General features: G+C 38.5%; 2 protein-coding genes across 9 annotated transcripts; one reads left to right on the forward strand and one right to left on the reverse strand.

The window, feature by feature from the left end:
- Positions 1 to 112: 112 nt before the first annotated feature.
- On the reverse strand, positions 113 to 14,121 carry LOC130411939 (C2 domain-containing protein 2). Of its 4 annotated transcripts, none has more exons than XM_056736960.1 (15): positions 13,880 to 14,121; positions 12,915 to 13,700; positions 12,645 to 12,740; positions 12,055 to 12,174; positions 9,665 to 9,766; positions 9,338 to 9,454; positions 7,840 to 7,957; positions 6,739 to 6,847; positions 6,220 to 6,284; positions 5,771 to 5,886; positions 4,762 to 4,918; positions 4,466 to 4,570; positions 4,201 to 4,328; positions 3,424 to 3,685; positions 113 to 2,264 (listed from the first exon to the last, which is right to left on the reverse strand). In XM_056736960.1, exons 2-15 carry the CDS (start codon positions 13,179 to 13,181, stop codon positions 2,035 to 2,037), a joined length of 1,992 nt encoding a protein of 663 aa, XP_056592938.1. In that variant the 5' UTR covers positions 13,182 to 13,700; positions 13,880 to 14,121; the 3' UTR covers positions 113 to 2,034. The 4 variants fall into 4 exon arrangements, with proteins under 4 accessions (XP_056592938.1, XP_056592936.1, XP_056592937.1 ...); XM_056736958.1 differs by having other exon boundaries at positions 12,915 to 13,281; positions 13,744 to 14,121; XM_056736959.1 differs by having other exon boundaries at positions 12,915 to 13,281; positions 13,533 to 14,121.
- Positions 14,122 to 14,657: 536 nt separating this feature from the next.
- On the forward strand, positions 14,658 to 24,226 carry LOC130411786 (uncharacterized). 5 transcript variants are annotated; one of them, XR_008905106.1, is made up of 30 exons: positions 14,658 to 14,938; positions 15,182 to 15,342; positions 15,429 to 15,543; positions 15,647 to 15,812; positions 15,941 to 16,080; positions 16,258 to 16,330; positions 16,458 to 16,576; positions 16,730 to 16,846; positions 17,202 to 17,325; positions 17,409 to 17,587; positions 17,717 to 17,865; positions 18,540 to 18,730; positions 18,951 to 19,062; positions 19,155 to 19,732; positions 20,022 to 20,095; positions 20,220 to 20,278; positions 20,492 to 20,704; positions 20,837 to 20,916; positions 21,030 to 21,143; positions 21,269 to 21,368; positions 21,567 to 21,627; positions 21,782 to 21,933; positions 22,072 to 22,202; positions 22,556 to 22,715; positions 22,809 to 22,949; positions 23,107 to 23,268; positions 23,354 to 23,438; positions 23,612 to 23,716; positions 23,833 to 24,030; positions 24,145 to 24,226. XR_008905106.1 is itself a non-coding variant. In XM_056736665.1 (29 exons), exons 1-29 carry the CDS (start codon positions 14,808 to 14,810, stop codon positions 23,903 to 23,905), a joined length of 4,080 nt encoding a protein of 1,359 aa, XP_056592643.1. In that variant the 5' UTR covers positions 14,659 to 14,807; the 3' UTR covers positions 23,906 to 24,226. The 5 variants fall into 5 exon arrangements, 1 of the variants encoding a protein (XP_056592643.1); XR_008905104.1 differs by having other exon boundaries at positions 14,659 to 14,938; positions 16,443 to 16,576; XR_008905107.1 differs by having other exon boundaries at positions 14,659 to 14,938; positions 15,209 to 15,342; positions 16,443 to 16,576.
- Positions 24,227 to 24,508: the final 282 nt, after the last annotated feature.

Genomic DNA, 24,508 nt, shown 5'->3' on the forward strand with positions numbered 1-24,508 from the left:
ACGGCGCTTAGATCTTTATTTTCTTATAGGAGCAGTTTACAAAATGTAAATACAGAACTAATGCTATTTTGAAAGCCAACAAATAGACATGATTTAGAAAATAAACAGAAAATGAGTGTTCAGTCAATATTTATTGCTCAAACCAATAAAGATATGTTAATCACTGTAATCCCTGCATAGGGGTTGACATTCATTATGCACAGGCCTCAGAGGTTTTCAGAGAAGACAGTAATATGTTCTTGCTGTACATGTCGAACACGCATATTAATATTGCAGGTAAATGTATAATTGTCCGAGTAAACGTGACATGTAACCCACACACAAAGTTAAACTATGGTAATTATGCAGAGGATTGGCTTGTTAGATTTCATTTAATAGCTGGATAAAACTTCTGGATGGCCAACAAAGCAGGATTAAAATGAAGTCTTTATGTGCCTTTTAACATTTGACCTCAGTTTCACTTATGACTGTCTAGACACACAACCTAATGAATGCTTGTAATGGCTTTCAGTCTCTGTGTGGCAACACAAAATCTACATGGACGGAACAGACAAAATGTAAGTAAAAAAACTGAACAGTAGTCCTTCCACGACATGGAGTGAACAGCCATACTGTGACATTCAGGTTGAACAGGCATTTATGTTACATCCGCATTTTGAGTTCAAGTAAATGTCCGGCAGAGTTTGTTATTAAAACTCCCAAACCACAAGTCCACTGCTGATCTCGACACAGGCTCAACGGTTGAGGTCCGAAATGTAAAGCGTTTGGCATCCACTGCCAACATTTCAGGTCATACAATAACAAAACACAGCAAACGTAAAATCCAATTTTGGAAAATAACCGGAATCATGAACATATTGAAAAGCTAAGAAGCTGGCACACAAACACCCTTAACTTAGTGTTATCCTTTGGTACAATTCACACAGCATTAAATGTGTGGCACAGTTGTTGAATGAGCCAAAAAAAAGAGTTTTGCTTGTTATCAGACAGTATATTGAATAAAATAAAGAAATTTCTAAAATAAATCAAACCAAATAATGTATTTTGATATTGCTGTTAGAATATATATAAATTAAAAGGTGAAAAGGGATCAAACTCTGTTTTAAAGGGAACATATCATACATCCCAGAACATTTTTGAACATTTTTAAACTTCATACTATGTTAGAAAACATCTTTCTAACGCTCAAATATATCCATTACTGCTTTTGGAAAATAAAAGATGACTAGCTAGAGTCAAAGATCAAATAATGTTGTTAAAGCAGTTAAACATACATTTCTTCTCTTCTTGAGAATGATTCATGAGAATGATTACTACCCATAACCCAACTTCACTGCACATCAACGTAAATGCATTTTAAACCATTTAAAAATTTTCTCATCTCTTCTAAAACAGAAACCAAGTCACTAGAGGGTTTACAAAGGGCTGAAAGCTTAGGTAGATGGCGAGGGAGGGTTGCCCTCATGTCCAGGTTTGGTTAAAAGGCCACAAGCGCAGAGTATCTTTTGCATGACGATCACAGTTTGCATACGGTAAAATTAGTCTTTTTGAGAGATGGCAGTCAGTGCACGTTCGGACGCTGTTCTGTAAACTCTCTTGCATATACACACACGTTAGTTTAAAAAGTAAAGGGCAAAAGTTTGATTGAAAAGCAGAGGAGGGTCTGATAAATCACTTGTTCTCTTAAGATAGAGAGAGACATCTAGCGCCAGCTAAAAAAATAAAAGTTCATAGAGTTGATCTAGAAGATCCAAGTCGAGGGATCTATATATCGAAATGGGAATTCTGCAATGTTTTTTTTTCTCAACGAGTTGTAGGCATTAGATATCTGTTGATGAGGTTGATTGTTGGTACGCTGGGGTTTGGCAGATACCAGGAAACAAGTTCACGCATTGCAAAAACTTGTGGAAATGAGCATGAATGGTTAAGGAAATGGGTATGGAAATGAGGTAAGCTGTTAGTAAAGGAGCAGTAGAACATTGGTAAAAGCAGCGCTAAACTTGCAGCTGCTTGTATACCGTGTTCGAGATGAGCTCACGTAGGCGGTTCTCTCATGGTGCCATTGGCTTTGCTTTTGCTCTTGGGCAGAAGCTTGCGATTGATAATGCGTCTGAATGTGGCGGTTCTCTTCTCCCTGTCCCCCATCATGGCCACCTCCGGGTTCTCCAGATACTGCAGGTCATTGTGAGACTGACTCATGCCCGGCTCCTTCCTCTGATGTCGCCGTCTGAAGAAGAGCTTGGCACTCTTGTGCAGGAAGCCGCCTATAGAGGGCACCAGAGAAATGGGGAAATAATTAACCAAACCTCATAGCTCCTTAAAAATGTACAGAACCAACCTGGAGGTCAAGCAGGAGTAACAGCAACAATATCAGGAATCAAGCCAAGTCTCTGCTTGCTTTCCGATTCAGTCCAAATACTACTTTGCACTAGTCAGTAAATCTTTTTCAGACGTTAATAATACAATTGCAGTACATTGTAAACATTCGTATTGGATATATAAGATTTAAATTGGTTGAAAAAATACGACTAAAAATCTTAACAAAGTTTGCAAACAGATTTGCTTTGAATTACAATTAAAGCAGGTTAAACCAGTCCACACCAGCTACAAAGATCCCTAAACATCTGGATCTTTACGCTGTATACAATACATCATTCAGGCAAGTTAGCAGCCCAGATTTTACTTGTAATCCAACTAGAATACGATGAAAAGGTTCAAGAACAAAAAGAAAAAATAAGGCAAGTCCACTGACAAATGGACATCCAAATGGCATTTCAAATCCTTTATGTCCACAACGAGCTTCCAAAATGCAAGTCCATCCGATTACAGGATAGTTTGCCTTGTTACATGATACACGTATGCTTAGAAAGCTGGAGCGTGGACTGGCTTTAAACTCAACTAAAGGGTTTGTAAACCCTTTTACAGGGAAGTCTACATAACTTTACTATTACAGACTTCTCAAGAGGTCACTTACTCTGCCAGCAATAAAGTCTGCTTATCACAGGTTTCCACTTTAAGATGGCAATAAAATGCAAAAAGGAGGGGTACAGAGGAGAAAAGAAATTGTATGGTCATCAAATGATGAGAAGTACACACAGAAACAAAGCAGACAGTGCTGAAATGTTTATATTACACAGGAACAAAAGTAACAGAACTTAGTGGCTCACTATTATTCTCGAAGTTTAACACTATGAATGAGTTTTGTTCATTAAAATCAATTAATTTATGCAGGGTGGGGTAAAACTCCACCGGCTTCTGCACAAAAAACTCTGACCTTGATGTTCACATGTGATCAGACAGTAAAATAAAACACTTTATGAAGGCAAGTTAAAAAGAAACCGAAAACTTTGTTTTGCCCGTTCCAAATGTTTTTCTTCTTCATACACCTTAAGCACAAAGTCCATCTCTGCTTTCCCAACTCACCTTTTCCTTTTTTGGATCCCGCTTCTGACATACAGAGGGAAAGAGATGTTTTGTCCGCATCTGGATCTTCTCCGGCCTGACTCTCCCAGTCCTCCACCTGGTCCGTGCCGTTGGCAGATGGTTCAGGAACACTGAGTTCTGCTGACGGTTCTAAGAGTACTGTTTCACTGCTAGTGCCCTCAGAAGCACTAGACATTGAGGCGTCCATTGCAGCAGCATATCCTGCCATCAGGACCATCTCCTCATCTTGTGTTATAGGAGCCTGAGGAGGTGAACAATAGAGTCTTAATAAATTGGAAAACGGCTTTAACATGTAGTAAGTATTAAGTTATTGTGTTACATACCTGACAGGGGAACATAATTGTGGTTAAGCTTTTGCCAATAAAGTACACCTGACCACTTAAGTATTAGTTTCATAGAGTTTCAGACACGTTTTACAAAGGCATTACGAGTTAGCTAACAGACTGTGTAAATATGTATTTTTTAAATATATTTTTTTTCCAGGAGAGAAACCCTGTGGTATATTCTAAATCCCTTAATAAGAAAAAAGCTAAGAGCACTTTAACTCCTCGCTCAGTAGATGTTCTCAGATTGACAAGACCATTTAACCCAATTACTGATGCATTAAATCTCTTAAAACATGACCACATCACCGAGGACGATCTCAGTTTGTAAACATTGTAACCTCTCAAATAACAAGCTGAACCCTGTAACACGCTCGCATCATCTCATTCAAACCGTTTTTTGTGTGTAGGTAAACAGTGTTTTATTCTATACCTTGGTGACTCCGGAGATGATAATGGTGCTCTTCTTGACGGGGGATTTGAGCTTCTGTTTGGCCGACTCCTGGAGCTGTCTTATGGCAGCTTCAGCAACAGGGTCGCTTCCGTTTAGCATCAATAACTCTGTACAGAAGAAAACATATACAAATGCATAAGTGACCATACAGAGATGGGTTGTATTTTATTTCTTTATTTAGATCTTAGTCACACTAGTCAACAAGTTTTATTGTAAAATAACTGAAATGAACAGAAAGCATTACCCGTATCAGAAGACGACAGCGCTTTGCTACCTTTGATTCCAGGTAAAGACATCTGCTCTGACACCCTTCTCTCTGCCAGCTTATTTTTTAAGGGAGATTTTGATTCTAGAATAGAATAGAAAAACAAAGAAAAACACATCATATATAAGACAAATATATTCTTTATATGTGCTTACAAATAGATAAGTTAATTTAATCCATCATTTAAAGAATATCAAATGAACAAACTAAAGCTTAAATTTAATTATAAGGTATAATAGAATTTCAAAAGGGTCGAGTAGTGTAGTTCTGTATACCGGGTGGTAAAGCTCGCCCCGGTTTGCTCCTCACAGCAGTGACAGTGGTAACAACCGTGCCGCAGGGCATCACAGTGCGGTCCATCTCTACCCTCTTAGCTGGGGCCGGAGTAGGCGGCTGCCAGCAACGCACCTCGCTGGGCTCCAGGTAGGTGAACTACACAGAGAAGGACATGTAGATGACAGGTGAGACAGCATCTTTAAAGGCATATTCAGTCATTTTTCCACCATTAAAATGTTGAACACAAAAGATGTCTCTTCGGGGTCAACATGTTAAGATCACATGACCAGCCAAATACAATCAAACATTATTGAGTATACTTTTACTTGTATTCCAGTACAGCAATTAAATGTTTTTTAGGCTAAAGTGCACATGACCTACATTATTGTTAATTTGTGAAAACTAAAATGGGGGGTAACACTTTATTTAACGATGGCCTTGTTACACATGTATCATGTATTTACCATAGTATTTACTATAAATTATGCACAGTTACATGTTACGAACCCTATACAAAACCCAAACGCTAAAGTACATGTAGTTAATTTTTACTTATAATAATACTGCAACACAGGCACTGTCATAAAAAGTGAGGACAAAAACCCAAATGTAAATTAACTCATTCGCCGCCAGCCTTTTAAAAGAAAGTTGCCAGCCCTGGTATATATCACTCAGTATATGAGGGTAGGTTTCTTCAATAATGCCTCATTTTGATTAAACAGCTGAGATAATTAAGATTACACTCCGAACAATCATTAAAAACCGCTAAAACATATACGTTCTAGGTTCTGGGATTCTGTACTTTTTCCCAGTGGTGTGTAATAGCGCCACCTTCACAATAGTACAAACACTGATTGCCGTAAAAACTCGTCTTTGGCGGGGAAGCATTTTTTTTTTATTGACAAGATAACTCGTCAATGGCGGTGAAAGAGTTAAATGCTAAATAGTAATGAAATTAGGTTCACTGGGCCTACAGTATAGCATCTGTATCATGGTGTGACTTTTTACCTCAGTAGTCAGTGAGCCAGTCACTTGATCTTTGGTCATGAGTGAAAAGGTCTGTTGACCTTTGGGGTGTTTCTTCACAAGATCAAAAGCCACAGACACCTGTCCCAACAATCCACCTGAGAGGAGAACATAACGTGCAGTCTGATCAAATCATACCACTGAATGTGCCAAGAAGGGCAAAAGAGACGAAAACGACAGACAAAAACATTTCACACAAATCCCTCTGGACTGTTAGGAAATCAGGGTGAGAGGCAAAATACATTTGGATTTTTACACAATGTTGCAAACATGCTTGTATTACTGCAATATATCCATTCCCTTTATGAAAATACTTAGTGATTAAAGAATCCGATGAAAGAAAGATTAAATTCTCCACATGCAGATTAATGGATATCACAAATCTATTTTTATTACGTTAAGCTGGTTTATTTTGGCTCACGTGGACTTACTCTCTCGTGGTTTGCTGCTATCAAAGACCTGGATGTTCAGCTCATTTGAGCGCCCGCTTAGCTCACTGCAAACCATACAGACACAGAAAAAAAAATCACATGCCATTGATATCCAAAATGTGCTTTCTGCCAAAAAAAAACCTCACAACTGACACTGCTGAGATGTTTTATAACGTCAGTGGCACTGTGAGGATTCTTGCCTTAATATCTTTGCCAAAGTTGTTTTGAAATTTAAATCTGAATGTCTGCTCTCTGAAATATTTAAAAACAGAGCAAAGTGCAACATCAGTGACTCTTGACCCTGAAAACAAAACTGATGAATAAAAGAATGAATCTTTTGATAATAACAGCATGACATCTAATCCCATACAACAGATTAAGCTAATGGTGCTCGAGAAGACAACATAAGATTGTTTTGTTTGCATGATTTCTACTCATTTCGTGTCTTCCCTCAAAAAAAAGCCTCAAAAATGTTTAAAATGTATTTAATAGGCAAGGCTGTTAGAAGCAGCAACTCACAATATGAAGGGTTGATCCCAGGCCGGGTTAAATGTGTTAGTCAAGACTGAGGTGATGAAGTTTTGTGGAGGATCATCCAACTGGAGGACACACTGAGGATTTATGCCGCCTAAAACCAGAACGATAGAGAAATGACTGATCAGTACTTTATCATCAAGGACAAAACACTCTTTCAAAACTAGATGGATTTACAAAAGATCTACATTTCCCCCCCATTTATATAATTCAATTCAATTATATAAAACCAGGAATGGCTTTAATCACCGCCAGAATACTGGGGTTATAAATGACAGACATTAAGCCTGTACTGGCCCTGGCAGAAAATACACTTAACGACAAAATAAATTATGCATCAAATGGAAGAGATGCCAGTTGTTTCCGTTAAGTGCTGTAACTTAGAACACTTCCGGAAATGATTTCTGAACAGAAGGGACATCCTGATGGTGGGAAACATGGGCTGTTAACTGAATGGGAGTAATGTTTTTTGGAAAGTGGAGCATGTACTTTGCGGCCACAGCAAAATTGTATCAATATGGTTTACTGGTAATTAGCTTTATTTCTTCGATCCAGACAAATGATAAACATTAGCTGACGTCTGTGGTAAGCACCAAGTCATAAACAATGAGGCATATGGGATTTCTTAAGTGTACTTAAAAATAAACATGATAATCAGACAAAAAACAATACTTGCAATAAAGCTAAAATGACATCTTACTATAATTATTTCATCCTATTCCTATTGCATAATATTTATAAAAGCATTATTTCCCCCTATTATATTATCCAAATGTCCATTGTACTCAATCAGATTCATACACTTTAGGTAATGTACAAGGTAAAATAGAGGTCATTGCAAACCAAGCCAGCGAAAAGCCAGCAAAAACCCTAATTATATCACACATTTTCAATATAGTGATCGACCCTAATGGGAAATACACAGACCGTGCCAAAACGCTAATACAACCGTGTAATTTATGAAAAGAATGAATGTTTCAACGAAATACCTCCCACACTAAGACCACTAAAGTTGTTCACTTCAATTCTATTCAACTACACGCGTTCATTCTGCCTAAATGCGTGGCCATTCGTTTGGTCTCTGACCTGCAGCACCATCCTCCTGTTTACATTTGACCCGGATGTTCTTTACTAACAGTTTCCATTCATGAGCTCGAGGGGGCTTCGGGGGTGAGGTCATCTGCGAGGTCTTGTTCCTCACTTCCTGTTAAAGAGGAGACAGGAAATAAAACATTATCACTAGTTTCATCAACAGCAACATCCTTTGCTGTGTTTTTCTCTCCATTCCGTGCAAATTCCACAGTTATGTAACGCTCCGGGAAGTCTATCAGATCATATTCAAGATCAAATAGCTGCAAAGAAAGGCCTTTAGACCAACATTTATGTGTCTATTCACACACATACACACACACACACACACACACATATATATATATATATATTAGTGGTGGGCCGTTAACGGTGTGAGACTATTATCGCGCGTTAAAAAAATTGTCGCCGTTAATCTATTCTCAAAGTTGGGTTGGGAGCTGGGTCTATACTACGCAAGCTATGATGTCTTAACCTTGATATTTAAGCGCGGATGTATACCAGCTTAACTGCACTGTACGGGGCGAGAACGAGATTTTTCAACTCGCGTGATTCGCGTCATTCGCGGAAGCAGCCTCATCATCTCATGACCAGGGCTTCATTCGCGTCCTTAGCGCAGCCTCATCATCTCATAAGCAGGGCTTCATTCGCGCGATTCTCGCAGCAAGTAGGTCTATTGGCTCTTTTCATTAACATGTAAATCAATCGCGCTTGACACGCCATTCGCGTTTGGTCTGAACACAACATAACGTTACTGTGAAATTACCGCATCAAACGTGACGTGCTAACATGGATGCAGCTATGAAGCCGCCGGGTTTGCTTCAGGGAATATTAAATTTTAAGAAGCTTCCCAATAGAAACATCGACAAGACTAAGGTTGTTTGCACCTTGTGCAATGCGGAATTGGTTTAAAAAAAACACTTTCTCTCAACAGGTAGCGGTCTAGCTTTAGTTGAAACCAGTAACTTTGTATTGAGATCTAATGTATTATGGCTCCTGTATGACATATCGCTTGTTGCTCCCTCACTCTTTGTAAGTCGATTTGGATAAAAGCGTCTGCTAAATGACTAAATGTAAATGTACTATAGGAGCTCTTCCAGTCTCAAGTACCACCTAAATGGAAATCATCCCTTAGCTAATGCGGAAGTAAACACAAGTTCATCTTATTGAACATAATTTAATTTTCATCACCAATTATCATAGTAGAACAGCTTTCTCAAGCAGTTTGTGATGCATTTTGGAAACAGTAGATGAGCCCCTGGTCTAATGCGCCACCTGGCTTGAGAAACCCGTTCTCAAAGACTTACTTTTAGTCATTATTTGGGTAGCACACATATTCTGAATGCCTTCGGCAGAATTTAAATGAGCCATTTTAATCTAGATTAATCTAGATTAATTTTGGAATTAATCTAGATTAATCTAGATTAAAAAAATTAATCTATGCCCACCACTAATATATATATATATATATATATATATATATATATAGAAGTACCTTGATATATGCAGACTCCGCAGGATGAGCACTCAGAGTTACTGATGGACGAGCTGAACTCAAGACTTGCCTCAGCCTGTCCTTCACCACAGCTTCACTTAGACCCTCATCCTCTCCCTGAAACACAGACACACACCATTAAGCCTTCTAAAAAAACAGTAATCCTTAAAAAACGAATAAGTAATAATATATAAAAGAATCCATTATGATTATGGATCGTAATGTGTACACAGACACCTACAAGTATGTAGGCATTCATTTGTAGTGACATTTAGAAATAACATGTTGTACAGGTCTCGTCTTCTCTGTGCTCTTGTGTGGATATACCTGTGTGAAACTTGGTGTGAGCTGCACATCGGCAGAGTCCAGGTGATGCACCCCCCAGGAAATCTCCACGTCACCGTTCACCTCTTTCATCTGTAGGGCCAGCTGTAGCAACACACACACGCACATTAATAATAAACGTGGGCACAACACAGGTACTGAATACAGCAATAATCCACGAGAGTGATTTTACCCCCTTTGACTTTGATAAAAACACTTGTAATCTCAATGGTGGTTTAAAGCATTATAATAAAAAACACTATGAATTAATTAACAATCATAATCCCCCCAAAATAAAATCTTGCAAGTACGATCAACTGCATACGGTTTGCCAACTTGCATTAATACAGGTGCGTGTATATCAAACATTTTTCACAGCTTAGGTTAAACAATAAATGCTGCTGTTTCCAAACAGCGGGGAAGAAAGACACAGCGGTGTACAGCTGTATAAAATAACCCTGCCTACAAACTCACAATAAACAAAGAGTCCAACATTCTCATATTCACAACGGCTCATTGAGCCGCAGGGCTTCCGCGCACAGAGGAATGGGCTGTCGTGTCCAAGCACGACGTTACGTTTCTGGAGAAAGAAAATGGAGGAAAAGGGGGAAAAGGAGAGGGAGGACAAATTCCTGTGAAATGCTCTCAGTTCACTTCCAGAAAATGCATAAACCGATAAGAAGTGAAGAGGGGGAAGGTGAACGCAACCATTATCAAACAAACGATAACTATGGACTTATATTATGTTGCCTAAATTGCAAAATCAGGAACTTAAATATACAAATAAAATCTACATATGAGACCCCACTAGACCACATCAAGTAACAAAAATGTTATTCACAGCACCGTAAGTGAATGTGGCCTGCAGAGTGCACTGACCTCTAGAACAAAAACAAAAGAATGAAATATACTGTTATTCAGCCTACAAAGCCATTCAAACAACCGCTGAGAGCGTTCCAGTGGCCTTCACCAGCAGGAGAAACAGCTAGAAAATGTGACGGCCAGCTAGATTCTTCCAGAAAGAAACAAACAGCCATCATGCCTAGATGTGCTTGCGTATCCCTGGAATTTTATTTACAATCTTTTCTTGAAAAATTACTATTAACGTCATCATCCAGACGCGCCGTTGGCCCGAGACATTTAAACAAAGCAGTGCGCTCCAAATGAATTAACAAAGAATCCCAGGACAAATGAGGAACGATTTAATGGCGGGTTAGCGACGTGACATGTTTACCCGCTCAATGCCGAGTCCTTACGGCTGAAACGAGATCAGCACGGGAGGGGAGAGGCAAGTAACTTACTGGTTTAAAAATAGCTGTAATTCAATTAAGCAAAGCTTTTAAACACAATGCATTCTCAACTACCACAGATGGGCTCCAAATAGGATGAGCTGCAAATATGCACTTTGGAAGGGGTTTTAAAGTTATTCCGACAGTCATTTTAGTGCAATATTACATTAACTCCATGTGCAAGAAATAAAGGTTTCAAAGCATTTCTCATGATTGTCATACATCTAAAAATGCATGTTTTTGAGGCACAGATGTATTAACAGTGATTAAACAATGACAGAGAACACTGAGGCGGTGTACTGCTTCTGACTTCCATGCCAACATTGAAAAAATCTGTAAAAGTCACAGTCACACCCTATAAATCAAAAGCATTCCTTTATCACGGAGCAGCAAATCTCCAGGGCTCAACAATTGTTGCAGCTGTTTTGATTTTAACTTTGGCATGACTGACATAAACAAGCCAAACCATGAATGATTATTTGAGCAACAAATGTGTTCGCATATTCCTTGTCCATACTGGTCTTACGTCGAAAAAATTACACATCATAGACAGAAATAGGAATTTCTAGGAACTGATTTATAGTCCGGGTAATTCTCACAAACTTTTTTTTAAATACTTGCATCAACAAATTTCCTTTTAGCTTCAAAACCAAGGTTGGACAATGACATGTTTAATAACACTAGGGCTTAAATAAATATAATATAATTGTATAGAAAGTTAAATACATAACTATTATTAACTGTGGAAAACTACTTGTCCTGGTAATGAAAATCATTTCTTTCACATACACATTATGCCAAAAGATATTAAACTCTTAACTACAGAAGTATAAATAATTATTTTAACCTGGTAGCCATTTGGAAGGCACTGACAGATGTGTTACTTCAACATCATTAGGCTAAATGTAAAGTATCTGTTGTTTTTTGATAACTAACCCAAGCCACGTTCCAAGAAATTCAGAGAAGTGCACCAATGTCAACGCTTCTGAAAGCATCCAAAGAATGATTGTCTTGTTGGCGATTTGTTATGCTGCTTTTACAGATGCTATAACAAATCTTTCTCAAGTGACATCAAGTAAACAATAAAAACAGACTGCTGTGTACCTGTAGATGAAGTGGAGATATTTTCACACTGTATCTCAGGGGGGTTCCTGAAGATGTTGAGCTCGGCGAAGCGCTGAGAGAAAACTGCAACTTGTTTCCAGACACCTGACACTGGACATTCTGTAAAAGAAACCATTAACACTGAACTCTAGTTTAAAACTCTTTTAAATTCTCATGATTGGAGTAAAAACAAATATTTTTAAATTAAAATTAAAAACTTGCAAATAGCTTACTTTTTCATAAATGTATCTATACTGCACACATTTCAAATGAAGTAGAACTAAATATTAAACTTAGGAACACTATTAACGCATTTGTTATCCATGTTCGGTCCTCACATGGTTGAAACAAGGTTGAAGTTTTTCAACAACAAAAATCACTCTGCATGTTTCTATCAGCAGTATGCTTGCAACATAAATCCACCTTCAAGCCAAAGCACTTTTTATCATCACAGTTCACCTGTGCTGCTTCAACCAAACTGTATTATTACAGTTTAGTGGGCAAGCAGTGAGATTTATTGAAGTGGATTTGCCAACAAAGTCTCCACCTATAATTCTGGTGCCTTTGAAATACTCAATGCATGACCTTACCGTTTGACCGCGTGTTTTGGTAAAGCTTGAAATCCGGCCAACGGCCAGGTCTGATGACTGGTAATCATCATCTTCAAAGGTCAACTGAATCCCATTCTAAAAACGGAAGATGACAAATAGCAAAGGAACATACCAATTATACAACACATAAAATACAAAACTCAGTTCAAGAGGACGTTCCATGTGCTTTTCAAAGTCTCATGACTAGAAAATGAATCTAACAGGTTAATGTTTGACAGCACACACTTTTGTAAAATGATCAAAACGCACCTGCAATCTTCCAGCTTCTTTGTTGAGGCTCCTAACCCAGGCTTTTCTCCACTCACACTTCCAGCTTTTCAGTGACAGCAGCCAAGATAAAATCCCGTCAGCCTCATCAGAATCCAAATGATTTAAAGATGTCCTCACATGAGGTTCATTTGAAAAATACTGCACCAGGTATATAACCAAAGTGACGATCGAAGCCAGAAACAGGGTGACCATACAGAGCCATTGCCAGTCGCCCACCCAGGAGAAAACACCCTCCACAGACGACATGATCACCGTCCCACTCACTCTAAAGACATGTTTCCCCACAGCTCGACAGGTTTCCCTTCCGCATCCCGAGTAAATAACGACTCTTCCGTCTAAGAAAACACTTTCACAAACAAGCAAAAATTAAACTCCGGGGGCGTTTGGTGCACACACAAGAATGCAGGTCGGAGGGTCGTAAATCTCGATAGGGATAGATAAAGGGTTTAAAGGGTTTATTTCTGCCACATGCACAGTATTACAGGCTATAAACGAAATAATAAGGAAATTGCGTCGATATTGAAATGCAAAACATTAAACAATGAGCGTCGGGGTCAACGCAATCCTCCGGTTCATACGCAATGTTTGTTTACCTACCTAAACACAAAAACAAACGAATAAAAGATATCCAAGCTGTCACACAACCTGCACGACTGCTTAAATAGCAATAAGTAGCATTTATTTAACTTAAGATCTTGTAGTTTACAGTAAACGGATTGAAGAATAATCTCCGAAATGCTTAACCGGCGAATCGCCTCCTGTCATCTGAAACAAAACAAAACATAAATGATTTTGAAAATATACTTACTGCTGTACGAATCTAAAACAACCGTTTGGTGAACAAAATATATCTTTGCTAAGCGTTATTTAAAAAAAAAGCATTAGACACGAATCTGAGGTGAAAAAGTTCCTGAAATCCCCCCAGTGTCGATGAGCCACGTTACCATCATCACATTAGCCCGACATTATAGCACGACAAACAAAAATAAGTCATATAAAGTCAAATCAAGTGCCGTAATCCTCTTCATTGAAGGGGTTGTTCGTCCTCCTGGGCGTGTGAGAAAGAGAGCGAAACAGAAAGAGAGTTGAGTGTATGTGGGACACACGCCCGCTGATTTCGAGGATTATTAGCTTTGGTGTTATGTTCAGGACGGGAGCACAGTCACACCGGACGAAACAAAATAAAAGTCCCCGTTGCCTTATTCCAGAATAATACAAAGTGATTCATTTAATAGTAATATTATTCACTTTATCAGTCACGTTGCTTTAAGTATATGTATTATTGTAGTATATGTTGTGTTTCTATATGTGCTTAGAATAGGAAAACAGCCAATTACACCGCAAGGTCGTTTGATATATCTATTTAAACAAAGTTATTTGAACACTGGGCGTTTCTTTGTTTGTATGGAAATTTTAAGTTGCAGTGTTTGGATATGACCATTTGTGAAGTGTTGTGTCGCATGCGTGAATTATATGTTGAAAATGCGTTTTTTGATTTAGCGCAGTCACAGTGCATATTTTTTAAAATTATTAAAATTCCCCAAAATGTATCACGGTGACCGTAGTTCTTCATTGAGGCATCATTTTTTTTCTGGTAAATTTTCTATTAGACAGGATTATCATACAATAAACGTAGCCTAAATATTTTTATACAACGTATTACACTGTACAGTGTAAACATAATTATCGCATTATTCATTTTAAAGGGAAAGCAAATGTTCAGGCATTTTGTTTATTTAAAAAAATACTTTTCTTTCACTTTTTTTTTATTAATTTGTTCACTTATTTAACCGTTAAATTCGCTTAGTATTTTTTACTACTGAGTTTACACAAAGAATCGACCTTAATTTTTATTATTTTTTCCCTTAAAATATGAACACCTTTGTCTCGATTATCCCTCCGCTCAGCGAAGCGCGAGGAACACGCTTCTTCAGTCTTCGGTTTATTTTTGAACGGTTTTCGGTTAGTCAGTCGTTTAAATTGGTGAAGGTCAACTTTCACGGGTAAATAATTTCATTACATTGCATTACTATATTTCATATAATAAGTCACATTTAAATTGGTTCATTGAGTCAGCTAGCTAGCATATATGTATTAGAAAGATTAGCCAATGTGACATGCTTTTGCTAGTTAGTCGTTTTTCGACATTTTCACTTAAACCAACTAGAATAACATATCTTAAATACAATGTTAAAAAACGAGGAAACCAGGTTTCTGTCCTAAAATTTAAAACAAATGATTGACAGACTAGGCCTCTGGTGTTTGACAGACAGCATCATGACAGGGGTTCAGCCAATGCCTTGTCCTGTGCTTCTGGGAACGGTGAAAGGTGGTGGTTTACCATCCCTCCTGCATAGTTACACAACTGAGAAAAAAGTAGCAAAGATGGAGAAAATCCTCAAGAAAGGTTTGCAACACAACATATCTTTATATAATGCGTACAACTTTTGTTTGACTTCACATGCTTCACTTTCTATGTTGTGTCCTCCATAGGTGTGAATGTTGACTGCATGAACCATCTCGGACAGACGCCACTCTTTTGCGCATGTCTGCTTGGCTTTGCTAACATAGCAGAGAAGCTTCTGGAGTATGGAGCAAATCCAAATCAGTAAGGCCAAACCCATCTTAACACTCCTGTATCCCCATACAAAAACCATAATTTCTACATCACACTGTCTTGTATCATGTGTGACATGTGATGGATCCACCAGCCGGTGTATTGACCTGAGTACCCCCGTACATTCTGCGGTTTTCTCCTGTAATCCCCGGCTGCTGAGTTCACTTTTGGATGCTGGTGGGGACCTGCGTCTCCATGACGATCATGGCCGGACACCAAGAGACTGGGCAGAGGCAGGCGCTCAAGAGAACAGCCCGAGGGTCTGTACTGGTTATTTTTTACTGATCTCAAGTATTATAAAATATTTCTGTGAATCTTTATTTTTAGCTTAGTTCCAGTGAAGGATGGTATGTTATCTTTTACATCTATTACTATGTCTACTGTACAGATGCTTGAATTCCTGAAGAGGTGTGAGTCTCAAATGCAGAGCATGTTGCAGACACATTTACCCAGAGATGTCCGGGGCTCCCCTGCATCCTCAAAGACTCTGCTGAGCTCGGTGTCCCCGGTCAAACTTTTACGACCTTGGTGAGGTCAAGAGTCGGATTCTGGCTTTTCATGTCTATCTATGAACTTTTAATGTTTTATTCTTATGTGACTTAATAGGAGTTTTGAGACATAGACCGCGGAGAAACCATGTTTATTGTAAAAAAGTGAATACACACAACATTCACTTCTTTTTTCTTTGTATGCATTTGCTTTTAGGGGCTCTGAAAACAAAATCGATGCAAAGTCATTTGCATGTGATATGGTAATGCAATGTTTTGGCTATGGAAAGGTACGTGTAAGCATTATGCAAGGTTTTCAATCTTAGTACAAATCTAGATTTCTGACATCAACGTGCACTTTTGAAACTATCTCATTGGGCTGGTGTTACCTTATATTTACAGTTATGTGTTGAGAAGCAGGTGCTGAGTCTGGGATTGGCTGCTTCTGTGCCCCTGATAAGTGATGGCGACTTGGGTCAAACTGAGGATGAGCCCTTTAATTCTTATATGTGTGGATCTTTTATAAGTATGACCAAGTAAGACATTTTTATCCAGACACACCCCCTTTCTAAATATGCTGTTGTTCTAAATAGGTTGATTAACAATTAACTTCACCTTGCTGTTGCTGTTGTTCATCCAATCATCTTGAATAACTTTGTCTTGATTATTTGCTTTTGGTTTGGCCTCAGTTACAGTTGGAAAGGATGTCGTGTCACTGTTAAAGAGCTACATGATCACATTTTGCAAGAGCGTGATGGACAAAATGGTATCATGGATCTACTCATTACCGAGCAGGAATACTGCTGGTAAGAAAGAAAACTGTCCAGGAGAGAAAAATTGAATGTAAAATATTAGTGTTCATATAAATTTAAACATATATACATTTTTAAATTTCACTTTTTTAAAGTTTTTAAGTGACAAGACTGAAAATTAATTCCCCTATTTAAACTAGTACATATTAAAAGTTACACTTATTAATGAAATAAAACAGAAAATATATTTATACTGTTGAGCTCCAAAAAAAGTGTTTTAATTGCTTTCAAACAATTACTTTATGCTTTTATATATATTTAGAAATGCTCTGTATCCTCATGATGCTGAAGATAACTCCAGCATGGCATTTAGTTATGTTCTGATTATTAAATATGTTGTCTTTTACAGTCAGTTGTCTCACCCTCATCTGCTGCTGCTGATGGCAGTGAGTATGTCCACTGACCTGAACCACACCAGGCTGGTCTATGAGAGAGTAAATGTGGGCTCCCTGTTCAGTCTACTGCACCAGAGGGTAATTTTTGTCATTTTAATAAGCACATATTACTTAATGATTTAAATGTTTGCTTAAGACTTTGTTCTTTTTGCTTTTCACAGAGGGAGGAGTTTCCCCTCCTGCAGGTCATTGACCTGTTATCAGTGGTACTCCAGGTGTGTGAGGTGTTAATGTACCTGCATGGACGAACTCTTGTGCTTCGGGCCCTTTCCTCACACACCATTGTCATAGTGCACCCTGGAGTTGCTAAGGTTACTGGACTCGGATTTATGGTGCCCAGGTACATCCCTGCGAAAGACATATAGCAAAATATAGGACTTTGAGGTTTTTCAATGTACTGTGAATTTAGTAGATTATGTTCACAATACATTGTGTTTTGTAGTTTACAAGCCTTTTGTTTCTTTTATAGCGAGGGATCTTGTGTTTATACTCCGCCTCCTGTTCCTCTGCCACTCAGCCTGGTAAACTGGGCAGCTGCAGAAGTGATCAAGTGTAAAGCGTGCACGGGAAAAGCTGATATCTATAGTCTTTGTGCCCTTATACAGGAGATATATACAGGTACCTGTATGTAATGAAACAGTTTTATATTAAATTACCATTTTGATAATAATTTCAGAAATTTTTAAATGTTATGTATTATTCGTTCACCTAAAGAACTTCTGGAAGTCCTGAAAATAATAGACAAGCTTGGAAAATGTAATTTATTGTATCTGGGTATTAGTCCATAAAACATTGTAGGCCTTTAAAGGAACGGTTTAGCCAAAAGTACAAATTCTGTCATCATTTACTCACCCTCAAGTTGTTCCAAATCTGTATAAATGTTTTTGTTCCGATAAACACAGAGAAAGGCTTTTGGTGGAATGCAAACTGATGGTGGAAACCTGTTTTTGGCCCCCACTGACTACTATATTAGGAAAGTTACAATGGTAGTCAATGGTGGCCAAGAACTGTTTGGTTACAAGCAATCTTCCAAACATCTTTCTCTGTGTTTATCAGAACAAATAAATTTGTACAGATTTGGAACTAAGTCAGAATTTTCATTTTTAGGTGAACTGTTCCTTTAACTTTTTTACTGTGTTGTGTACTTTTTTGTGTTGTGTCTGACATTTCTTAAAACATCTTCTTTTGTATTACACAGAATGGCAGTTCGTCAGGTTTTGATGGACATAAGGGTGAATAAATCATAATAAAAAGGATAATTGCATTTAAAACAACTTTATTGCTTTTTTCAGATGCACTGCCATGGGGTTCCACAGACACGCATTGCATAAAAAAGGCAGTGGAGCTTGGACAGGCTCTGATCGCACACCCTGCTGTGCCTCAGCCTTATTATCAGTACCTGGAGATAGGCCTCGAATGTAGAGCACAGGACAGGACCAACACCCTACAGGATCTATGTTACATGCTTCGCTGTGACATCAGAGTATGTTAAAATACAGTATAATGTTATGTACTTGCACTACATCGGTATCAGTTCAGTGTCTCTCTTTCTCTTTTGTTTCCAGTTACATGTTTTTTTAAATTGTACTTAAAAGCTCTGTTGCCTAAATGTATTTTGGTGCCTACAGAGGCAGGATTTTAAGTGTTTCATAGCATGGCAAATAATAGCAAGAGTCTGAGTGGTGCAATCTAACATGTTGCAGGAGTTCAGAAGCAAAAGCAAGAGGAAAAATGGATGGTACTCGTGGTCTGCCTTTGAGAGCATCCCCGAATGGACTGCTAATGTCAATTACATGAGAGAACGTGACAAACCAGGTGAACTTTTCATCTAGGCGTTATTAGAGGGACTGTACAACCTCAAAATCTTTCCTGTGTCTAAGTCATAATGCCCTGTTTTGTTCTCCTAGTATATCAAGTGTCCCAGGAGAACCTGTGTTGTGTGGAAAGAGGAACAAAAGACAGAGTATCTCACCACGTTTCCAGACGAATCATCAAAGAAGAAGAGGATTCCACCACAGACACTGATGACCTCCACTGGGACGTCTCACATCGCGATGTCGCTCATTTGCATGAACGCCCAATGCACCATGATGCTTCACTCTCTGAGCCAGCTTGTTACAACTGTAACGATACAGAAACGGATCTGTCAGTCAGTCGCTCCATCTCACACCATATAAGCTCCATTGTTCTTAACCTTAAAGTGTCTCAGGTGCTCATGCAGCAGGCTGAGAGGAGTTTGGATAATGCAGAGGCTGCCAAGGTGAATGTCCCGTGCTTCGACGAGGTGGATGCTGGGAAATTTGAGGGTGTGGTGGGGAGGCTCAACAATGAAAATGAAAGCAGTTATGGTGCTGGTAAGGCATTAGGACCCCCATCCAGAAATTATATACCCAAATGGCCCATCGATGAAGATGTGGAGGAAACTCATTACAGCTCGGCTCAAGAAGACATCTTTGACAGCGAGAGCTATCCGAGGAGTCTCCAGGTATGCATGCACAAACATAAATATCATTACAATGAAGGTGAATTGTTTTCGGTATGATATTCAGGTGTTTACAATTCTTTGCACATTTTAATGAGATTAAAAATGGCACAAAAATTACTTTAAGACCTGGAATATATGAACTACCTGAATTGTATGATCAGCCAGCTTTGAATCAAATGCAAACTTTCAAAGTAGTTACAAAGAAGGATAGGATATTGTATGCAGATATTTTATGCTCATGAAAAATCTTAAAAAGCATATAGTAAGAATATGAGAACTTCACTTACAGGAGGAATATTATGACTTGATAGTGGACAGAACAAAGAGCTTACAGCAGCAGACAGGATATCAGAAGTCTGACAGGTACAGACAATTGTCAAAGATACGATGATAGGATGGAAAAACCTAGGAAGGATATATTTATATATATATGAAAGAAAAAGAAAGAAAGAAATAATAAACTAGAAGTAATGTCTATTTCTTTCAGGTTTTACATGCAGCTTGAGCCCCAGAGAGGAAAATACCAAGCAAAGTCTACATGGACCAGTGAGAGACCTGGTTACTCATTTATATTTCAATTTTATTGTGTGTTCAGTGCTTATACAGCGCTTTCTGAAAAAATAGACAGGTGTCTATAATTGCGTCACAACCATGATCTGTTATTTGCCACTTGAAACTACTTGCTACTTCACATTTTATGGGATCTTTTAAACTTATAAAGCACCTTAAGACTGTAAGACATGACACGTGTCTTCACAGGTGAGGTTAGTGAAGTTGTGGCCTTGATGGCACGTGGGCGACTCGGGACTCAAAAGGGTGTTGTGGGCAGCAGTGACAGCGAGGATGTAGAGGAACAACAGCTTCACCTACAGGGCTGGCAGGGACATGACACCAGATATAACTTTGAAAACGACCAGGAGTCTGAGACAAGGGAAAGCAGTGATCTGGAGCAACTGTTAAAAAAATTTGCTGGTAATAAAGATGTCTAGCCCATGACGAATAAAAGCTGGGCTTAAAGTTGCTGTTAAGATGTTTAATTGAGTGAGTTATTCAGATTTATATGGTCATTTCTTTATTTGTAATATTTTGTATCTCTGTTGTCAGGCATCAAGAGTGACAGTGAGGAGAGCACAAACTTTCACACTATCAGCTGCACTATTAATGTAACCGGTAGAGAGCTGGAGGTAACAGCTCAAACTGAAGTGACTGACTTTTTTAATCCAGTTCTTTACCTGAACTTTAGGTAAGGGCCAAAGATGTGTGAAATATGATGTTTTATTATATTGGTCATACACAGGAGGTCGAGAGTTCAGAATCTGACTATACTCAGTCACCTGTCGAACCAAATACTGTCTACTACACACCCAAACATCACCTGTCTGACAGCTCCACTAAAGGAGAGCACTCCCAGGTGTGCACAAACAAACATTTTATATGATTTGATCATAACAGAATGATGTAACAAATCACTCTTTAATAACACACCCACCACAAACGTTGATTCCTAGAAGAGTAATGTGATTGTTATTTCTTTAGTCACTGAGCTCCGATGAGGAATTGGATGTCACAGTGGAGGTCTGTCAACCCAGCACAACTCCAGCGGAAGAAAAACAGAGCACAGAAAAGATTCTTGGTGGTATGCAGATTAAATTACCTTGCAATCACTGTATTATCAGGTGTTAGGGTAAACTTTTATCCTCTTCTACAATCTTGCCTACATTTTTTATAAAACTAAACATTCTAAAACGATTACTTTTGGGAGCCCTAAAGGTTGTCCTGTACTTTGGGACGTAAATAAGTAGTCATTTACTAGACTTTCATATACCTCTTTCAGAAAACCAGCCTGCCCATGACTTAAAGGAGACAGAGCCTGAATCCATTACCCCTGTACAAAGGTCAATTTTTATTATTTGATGCAAAAAAAATCATTTTATGTAAAGCTTGGTAACACCAAGATAGAAATGAGTTTATTGCAATGTTTATGACGACTAAATCAAATGCTTTGTCAATGAGCATAGAAAGTTACTATTATTGCTTTGTAACTATTAGTTGTTTGCCGGACATGGCAGAGATTGCAGACCTTTCCAGCATCCCTTGTTCACCCACCCAGCATCAGGAGTTGGTGGGGCCACCAGGAGCCCTGCCCACCTCACAAAGCAGAGGACATCCACCTTGCAACAGCACCCCACGCAGCCCAAGAGGTACAAATACAGATGGGGTAGAGATAATGGATCATTACATGTTTCTCTCGATTCTTTCTTTTATTGTGGACAATATTGTTATACTCATAAGAATCCTGCACATTTTTTGCTATGTTTAATTTTGTGTCGTAATTAAAGACCGTAGAACATACCTCGGAAACGTCCCTCACTTCGAAGGTCTCTTGGATACTTCACCCTGTGGCTGTGCTCCCTCCAAGAGTCTCTGCACCGAGAGCTACGCCACAGCCAGTTCAGGAGACAGCACCACAGTCAGTCAATAAATTAATTTATGATTGATTATATTTTTACTGTTCTGTCATGGGGTGAATCAATGACGCATCTTTTCCCGTAGAAATCCCAAGATCATGGGCTTAATTCGTAGGGAACACACATACTGAACTATTAACCTTGAATGCAGAGCAAGTTATTTTGTATAAAACTTGCTGAGAAGAGTTGAAATGCATATGGTAGTCTTTTGACAGCTTGTTTGCCATCTTTTATTCACTTTAGAAATAACGTGGTTACGTTTAAATTGCTGTTTTAAAAAAAGTTTTAGAAGCTTTCAGGCTGCATCAGCTCAAAGCTGTCAAATGTTGATTGCTTGTCCTGAATCTCTGTCTAGACAAATGTCTCTGCGTCCAGCATCGTACAGTCTCCAGCAGTCAGAAACTTCTCTAAGGAGAACACTGAGTTCCATGCAGAGTTCACCACTTCCAGCTCTGGAGAAAGAGAGACCACTGAGAGCAGCCAGGGGATCAGTGAAGAGATGGAGTGTCCCACTGGTCTGTCATCGTGCATAATATATAGTATCTGTCATTACAATCATTTGTAAAAGTTCATTACGGAGTTGAAAATGTTGTTGGACGCACCTGCAGGCCCTCCAGGTGATGCTGGGATTCAACCAGAGACAGAGGAACAGAGGAAGCGGTCAGAAAATAACATCAAGTCCTCAGATAACCCTGAAACATATGACCAGCCTTCAAATAGATATTCTTTGACGAGTTGGGAGGAAGACGGTAAAACAGCAAGATGAATATATATATTATATGTACATTTACATACAGTATAATTTTAAATGGTTGATTATATTATCTATCAACTTGCTGTTGATTTTTGAGAATTCTCAGGGGAGCATTTTTGAGAATTCTTTCTCTAATGTGACATTTCCTGCAGGGAACTATGATGTGTGGAATGAAGAAGAGGAAGTTGGTGTGGAGCTGTTAGATTCTGAACACCAGCTCGACCAACAGTCCTTTGATGAACATGAGTGGGACAAGGAAGACATCTCAGAGGGGAAGGAAGGGTTTGTGAATGAAACCCCAGTTCCGATACATGGTGAGATGTCTCTGCTAGAGTTCACCATGTTCACATTTCTTTTCATAAGAGGAATAGAATTGAATATATATTTGTGATTTTTTAGATCCGGATCCAGATCCCGTCTGGGATGTGGACAGCAATGCAAACTCTCAGAAGAGCACTGACAAGAGTTCTGATTATACAGAAAGGTAAAATTGACAATGTTTTAATGTTCCTATGTAAATACTAGCCTAGTAATGTTAAGGTATTCTGTTTAACAGAGACGTTTTTTAGTTCTGTTGTTTAAAAAAATACTATGCTTATACTTGGAAAGCCAAAGTTTATTTACTGTATGTATAACAAAATTATTTGATCTTCACAGGGCCAACTCCACTCTTGATGAGGATCTGCAGAGGATGCTTTTGGAAAGAGCGGCTGAGCTCAGAATCTCCAGGAAGCTTGGCCCCAGCTCGCCGTGCAAGGCTCAGTGAGTTACTGATATTTCATTTGTTCCATATAAAAAATGTATTTGAATCTCAATGTGACAACATGTGTGTGACATTCTACAAACAACTAAAGAGTTCTGTGTTTGAATGTGACCAGAGCCGTTGAAAAACAGAGATACGACAGTCACATAGAAGTTTGGAATGCAGAGGTAACTCATGTCATGGAGTGACTAATAGTTCCATACACTGTACAGAAGCCTGGTTGGAAAATGGTGTTCTTGTAGAAAGTGTGAATGAGCTCGATGAAAAACTTGGGACAGCTGATCAAGGGGTCCAGATCCTTGTATCCTCACAGGTACAAAAGAAGCTTTAAATATGTATTTAACTATAATTACAGTGTAAATCTTTGTAAGCAGGCATCAACTCAAACTATTTCAATTTTGCTGACTATTCATTTCTGTATCATTAGGGTTCTTCAGCATGTTCCATTGAAAAGCCAGAGTTAGTCAAACCACACTTTTAAAGAGAATAAAGGCTGACTGCATATGTTACATTGTGTTGCATCAGAATTGTTTGTTTTAACTGCTGCAGGCATTTAGTTTATTCCTTTTTTGAATTTGCTCTTTAACAAATGTGTAATGAGAACATTACAATAATACCTTTCAAACGTGTAGGTTTAGCTTCACTGACTCTTATGTTGCAGATTTATATTGCTGATTTATTTACCTTGTTCCGGGTATTTTTCTTTTCAATCAAATTTAATTTTATGATATTAATCTTGATATTATACAATGTAAATTCAGTATTGTTACTACTTTAGTTGTATTCTGATA

This window comes from Triplophysa dalaica, chromosome 22 (assembly GCF_015846415.1).
Source record: "Triplophysa dalaica isolate WHDGS20190420 chromosome 22, ASM1584641v1, whole genome shotgun sequence".
NCBI lineage: Eukaryota > Metazoa > Chordata > Actinopteri > Cypriniformes > Nemacheilidae > Triplophysa > Triplophysa dalaica.